General features: G+C 27.4%; 1 protein-coding gene across 1 annotated transcript; it reads left to right on the top strand.

Annotated features, from left to right (window-relative positions):
• The first annotated feature begins 884 nt into the window (after window positions 1–884).
• LOC114194002 (GDSL esterase/lipase EXL3-like) lies at window positions 885–6,113 on the top strand. The gene is made up of 5 exons (XM_028084022.1): window positions 885–1,192; window positions 4,856–4,986; window positions 5,064–5,288; window positions 5,424–5,679; window positions 5,765–6,113. Exons 1-5 carry the CDS (start codon window positions 901–903, stop codon window positions 5,953–5,955), a joined length of 1,095 nt encoding a protein of 364 aa, XP_027939823.1. The 5' UTR covers window positions 885–900; the 3' UTR covers window positions 5,956–6,113.
• The last annotated feature ends 404 nt before the right edge of the window (window positions 6,114–6,517 follow it).

The raw sequence follows: 6,517 nt of genomic DNA, 5'->3' as shown, positions 1-6,517 counted from the left end.
AAGAGACTTTTATTTTTCCTTGTATAAAGTTTTATTCTTATAATGCAATATTATACACCCATTATACAACCACACTAAAAAAATCAGACAGAAATAATAAAGTTGTATTCTTATCATACAATATCATTCATTCATTGAACAACCACGCTAAAACACTAAAAAAAATCAGACAGAAATAATAAACATAGTAAACTATGAAGAAGAATTTATTATCAACATATAATTATAAGAAAAACCTAATTCATGCCAACATTAGCTTCCTTGATTTGTCTTGTTTTTCCTTAGACAAGCCAACAACAAATTCATGCAATAAATGACCTGAAAGGTAAAGGACACAACATGTACCAATTATTTCACTTTAAAATACGAGAGCACCAATAAGTGTTTTCCAGATATTGATCAAAATATTAAAAGTGTAAAATTTTCATGAAAAATATATTGCTACCCTCCAAATTTCAATAAAAAAAAAATCTAATTCCTGACCGATAAAAATTGTTTCTTAGCATATATAAATCTGAAAACATATATCAGATGCTAATGATTTATAAACAATAATTACAAAACTTATTTTATTACTCTCAATTTTAAAAACCACTCCTATTCTACATTTATTCATTTTTTATTACGTTCATAAATAACAATACTTTTATTTTGTTGTTCAGATATACTAAAAACAGAAGTAAAACTGGCTTTACACATGTGGAAAAATAAAATAAAATCATCTAACACATATATCATGTAGTAATGGTCCATCCCATTTTAATAAAATTCTTTTTGCTTGCAAAAAAAAAAAAAATTATTTCCATGAAAAGAGTACGTAGGTCACTAAAACTTTGTTCTCTATAAATAAGTGTTGTTATTTGTTGTCCAACACGTAGCCAAAAGTGAAGTGAAGCAGCCATGGTTCTTTCTTCTTCTTCTTCTTTTTCTCAGTCTCTTCCTTCCAACATGCTTTGTTTTGCATTGTTGGTGTTATCTGTTTCCTTAAAAACAAAAGCTTTGTTGAAACTACCACCGAATGTGTCTGTTCCGGCAGTGTTTGTGTTCGGAGATTCAGTGGTGGACACCGGCAACAACAACAACAGAACGACATCGTTTGCTAGGTCTAATTTCGCTCCTTATGGGAGAGACTTTGAAGGTGGCGTTCCAACCGGTAGATTTAGCAATGGAAAGGTTCCATCAGACCTTATAGGTAATTATATATCTTATTTTTTATTTCTTTTTTCTTATCTTTTGTTCTATTTTATTTTATGATGTTTTATGTTTGTTAGATGAAACACAAATTTTAACAGCTTAATGAAAAAAAAAAAGAGAAGATAAATCCATTTTCCCTCGCGTGGGTATACACGTGCAAACTTTCTGTGATAATATTCGAGAGATATATGTGTCCTTATCTGAAACAATAGTCAACATTTTCTCTAAAGCCTGAAAATGGCAAACAGGTATGAGATTGGTGGAAAAAAAATGTAGTTTTTCTTATTCTAAATATTAATAAACTATTTTTTCTTATAAGAATAGTTCAAATAACAATTTTTTTTTCACAAATCTAATTCATTCAACTACTTAAACCATCAATGACAACTTTTTATTATATTTTTATTATTTTCTCGTAAAATTTTTATTATTTTTTTATTAAGGTTGACAATTGAATTTTTAAAATACTATAATATTATTTAATAATATTTAATAATTTGGATGTTTAATTTATTTATTTTGCAAATTAATTATATAGGTTGTAAGTATACTTTTCAACATGTATATTTATAATAGTGTTTGGTGAGATGAACACTTGTACAATTAAAGAAAACTTCAATTCAATATTCTTTAATTATATTGTGATAAATATATAAAATAAATTACAAAAATAATCAAGTCCGTTTTTGTAAGAGTTGGTGTCAAAGAAAATTTTTCGTTATAATAACGTGGAAGAATGAAAGAGATGATACAGAAGAAAATAATACAAGAGAGACAAAGTGAGGTTTTAAAAATATGAAGCTATATTTACTTGTGAAGTTTATTAGTTCCTTTTTTTTTTTTCAAAAGATTTCCATTACAATGAAGAGTAGAGCTCGTACGCGGATGGGTCCATTAGTTTAAGTCTTCACCTACATGAATTGAATTAAGTTCAGTGATAACCAACAAATAATAATAAAAAATATTGAATTTTGAATTAAATTAATTTTAGTGATAATTAGTAAAAATAAAGATATTGAATTATAGTAGTTGAATTGATTTTGATCGTATGAGTTATGAGTAATTTGCGGAGTCTTCCCTTTAACCCGCGTCTTAAGTAGTTTCTGAAAGAACTTCTTAATTTTTTTTTGACTCAATTTTATTCTAAAATAAAGACAAAATTTGAAAATAATAGTATAAACCGAACACTATACTAATCCCAATCTATACAATGTTGAATAACTAAACTGATTTATTTAATAAGCGTTTGAAATCTAGTTAAGTTTAAAAAGTTTAAAATAAACAATTTATTATAATTGTTTATTTAATTAGGATTTGAAAAGAGTTTTACATTGCATTTAAAATAGATGTCAAATATCAGTACTGTATTTAATAAAGATTAAAATCAATTTAAATGTCTCAACTAAAATTTAACCTGCCTTTAAAACAGCACATAATTGTTGGATATGATGTTTTTTTTTTTTTGAAAAACTGTACTAAATATTTCATTAGTCATATTAATTAACGAGTATTTATTGTGATATAACTTCACAGATAGATTCAATTTTTTAACAATATATTCTATATTATAAACACTAAATACAATTAATAGACAGGACAAAAAAAATATTCCGATTTCACTGTAATTTGGTCCAAGAATTTATCTTTTACACCTTTTTGAAAACATGGACGCGAATTCCCATAAAAAATAAGAGGATTTTAAACACAGCTGTAAACAGGTAAATGTTTGTCAGAATTATGATAAAATATCATCAAAAAGTGATTTTTAATAATATTTACAAAACATTTATGAAAATACTTAAGACAAAAATTGTAAAATGACACTGAAATATTATATTTTATTGTGAAGAATCAATCTGCCCCTAGATCATAATTAACAGAAGCAAAGCTTTGTTACTTCTACAGTAAAAGAATTTAATTATATGAAGAGATATAACAATATTCTTATAGTATTTTCTCTATCATATTAATCATTTCAACACACTTTGTCCTATCTCTCTGGTAATTAAAAAAATTGTACAAAAAGAAGCACAAACTCTCATTTTCTACTTATCTGGGCATGTGAAGGTAGCACTTACAGTATGAAAGTATCATCACCCCACTGTCATGACAGTGATAGACATAAATAAAAGATGGCATTTAAGCCATGGAGGACTTTGGAAGCTTATTTTTTAGTCAGAGTTCTTACATTGAGTCATTTTTTTTTAAAATTTTAATTAAGAGTTAAATAATTTTTTTCTGCTAATTTAGTCTTTTTTTTTTAGAAATATGTAGATTTAATTTTTTTAATAAAATTTTGTTAAGTTTATCTAACGTTTCAAGTTCATTTTATGATAGTATTTGAATTGTTTATATCGTTTGAACTATTTTCATTTCAATGTTAATTCAAATATTATCTTAAAACACGTTTGAAACTTTAAATAAATTTAATAAAATTTGATTAAAAAAAATATTTCTAAAAATTAAAGATTAAATCAGTTAAAAAATTTAATGAAAGACTAATTTCAAATTTTATTAAAATTTAAAGAATGAAAAATATATTTAACCATTTAATAATGACTCGATGACATAGAGAAAGAGATGTAAGACATAAAGTTTTTGTTTTAGTCAATAGGTTACAGAAAAATAATAATGTAAAGCAATATTATCAAAATGTAAGACACATGGTTTTTGTTTTATAATTTTCCCACTAAATAAAACCTGCAAAAACTAATTAAAAGTCATGTGAAATAATATAAATTATTTAAAAGTAAAATAAATTTTTATGAGAGTCTTGTTTTATAAAAAAAGAAATCTATACAGAAAGCATTAAGTTATTGCTTAAATTTAGAAATTGACCGACACTTTTGACATTCTAAGACCGATGTAGAGAATATCAGTTTTTAAGTTCTTTTGTTTACCTATATTTGTTCATTTTTATTTTTATCTTTCTTTTTCTACTCTATTTATTCACTACACATTTTATTTACGTTAATTCTAAATCCCCACACTATATATCTCATACAAACTATATATATATGCTAAATTTTCCAAATTTGTATCACTCTATTTTCTTTCCTAGATTTTTCTCTAAATTTCACTCTTATTTTAACATAATAAAATCAACATATTTTAAAGTAAGAAAATAAAGTAACAAACAACAACAAAAAATTCAGCGAAAATTTTCATATCACTCATAAAACAGAGCATGTACTTTAGAGTATTTATTGAGCTACGTTGAGTTTTTAATTCACGGCCTCAGTTGTACAGGCACGCTGGGTCCCTGTATTGACAAATTAATGCATGTTATTAATATGGAACTGTTCTAATATTATCACCCTCATTATTACTATTGTTTATTATTAATAGACATACTAAAATCACAAATTAAATAGCTGAAATTATTTACTTTTCGAGTTTTCGTTTTCACACAGTGCATAGCCGTAGGACAGGTAACAGATATAATAAAACCTTCGGTTAAAGTCATATTATAGTTCGGATAATGATATTTTTTTTAATTATAATTTGAATAATGATATTTTGACACCATATTTTTTTCGTTAAAAAAATATTTTTTGTTAAAATTATTTTATTTTTTAAAGATGTGAGTATTTTGTTGTACATGTGGGGATGTAGTGTAATTTTATGGTGTGATATATAACATAACATAAATGATGAACAGTGGAAGAGTTGGGAATTAAGGAGCTTCTGCCAGCATATTTAAAGCCAAATCTGGAGGGTAGTGATTTGGTGACAGGGGTCTGTTTTGCTTCAGGTGGCTCAGGATACGACCCTTTGACTTCCATATTAGAGGTATCTACCTTATCTACATACCCTAATTAACACTTCATTAATGCATCTTAATAATACAACAAAGATGGATTAATCAGGGATCAATGGCGTTAAGTGGGCAACTTGATCTGTTCAAAGAATACACAGTGAAATTGAAAGGTTTGGTCGGAGACGAGAGAGCAAAGTTCATCATAGCAAATAGTCTCTTCATTGTGGTAGCAGGAAGCAGTGACATTTCCAACACCTATCGCACTCGTTCTCTCCTCTACGATCCTCCTTCTTACTCCGATCTTCTCCTTAACTCAGCTTCCACCTTCTTAACGGTCAGATAAATTTCTATGTTTTTGAAACATCATTTGACATACGTTAATTTTCAAACATCAAACGTGCGTTTGTTGAATTTAATGTTATGTTTGGACTGAGGAAAACTATATTTTTTTTTATGATTGGTTTGAAAGGAATTGAATGAGTTAGGTGCGAGGAGGATTGCGGTATTCAGTGCACCTCCAATCGGGTGTTTGCCGTTTCAGAGAACAGTGGGTGGAGGAATAGAGAAAAAGTGTGCACCGAGGCCCAACAACTTGGCCCAATTATTTAACACCAAATTGTCCAATCTCGTGGGTTCTCTCAATCGTAACTTTCCCAGTAGCAGAAATGTTTTCATCAATGTTTACGACCCTCTGCTTGACATCATCGTCAATTACCAAAAATATGGTAACTGAAAATGTCTTAAATTAATTGTCTAAAAAGCTTCCCTTTTTGGTGAAAGTTGAGAAAATGAAAAGGTATATTTGTGCAGGGTATAAAGTTGGAGACACTGGATGCTGTGGAACAGGGAGAATAGAGGTTGCAATATTATGCAACAGTTTCGATACGACATGTCCCAATGTTCAGGATTATGTGTTTTGGGACAGTTTTCATCCCACAGAAAGCGCTTACAAAAGACTCATAGCTCCTATTCTTCAAAAATATTTGTACCAATTCAAGTGAGCTTTCAGAGTTCCTTCTGCTTAGGTTGTTTTCGTTACATCTTGTGTTGCTGTCTATCAATTTCATCTGTCAGAAAAATTCCGTGGATTAGTATTATATAATTATTAGCACGGAAAATGAATTTTTGAATGTTAAATTTTAATAATTTTCTTTTACAATTTTAATTGTTATTTATTTTTTTATTTTCAATATTTTAAAATCATTTGAAAGATATTATTTTATATTATAAAAAAGAGTTATCAAAATTTAATAATTAAAATATTATCCGACTCACCGAGAATAACACTCTCGTTTACTTGATTTTGAGTGTTACGGGTCTCACTAATATTATATAACGATACCATTGAGGAGGAAATATTTTTCTTGGAAACATAATAATATTTAAATTAACTTCATCATTTGAATTATGCCCTCATGAAAATTTGAAATTTTAAGTGGAATTCTTAAATGATATCAATTTTTTTTTATGAAATAAATAGTATCAAATTTAATTACACTTAACTATGATCATGCGTCATTATCCATTGGGCTGAGGCTTTGAAGTTGCTCCACCATGTGAAGA

Source organism: Vigna unguiculata, chromosome 8, assembly GCF_004118075.2.
Source record: "Vigna unguiculata cultivar IT97K-499-35 chromosome 8, ASM411807v1, whole genome shotgun sequence".
Lineage (NCBI taxonomy): Eukaryota > Viridiplantae > Streptophyta > Magnoliopsida > Fabales > Fabaceae > Vigna > Vigna unguiculata.
The sequence above is the reverse complement of the archived record's forward strand: the minus strand, read 5'-3'. Positions and strand labels throughout refer to the sequence as shown.

What these genes read in the sequence shown, in the direction of transcription:
- LOC114194002 (XM_028084022.1), top strand. Translation starts at nt 901, where the DNA reads ATGGTTCTTTCTTCTTCTTCTTCTTTTTCTCAGTCTCTTCCTTCCAAC. An exon ending in CTTTGACTTCCATATTAGAG is followed by an intron (nt 4,987 to 5,063) that starts GTATCTACCTTA and finishes TGGATTAATCAG; the next exon opens with GGATCAATGGCGTTAAGTGG. An exon ending in CAGCTTCCACCTTCTTAACG is followed by an intron (nt 5,289 to 5,423) that starts GTCAGATAAATT and finishes TTGGTTTGAAAG; the next exon opens with GAATTGAATGAGTTAGGTGC.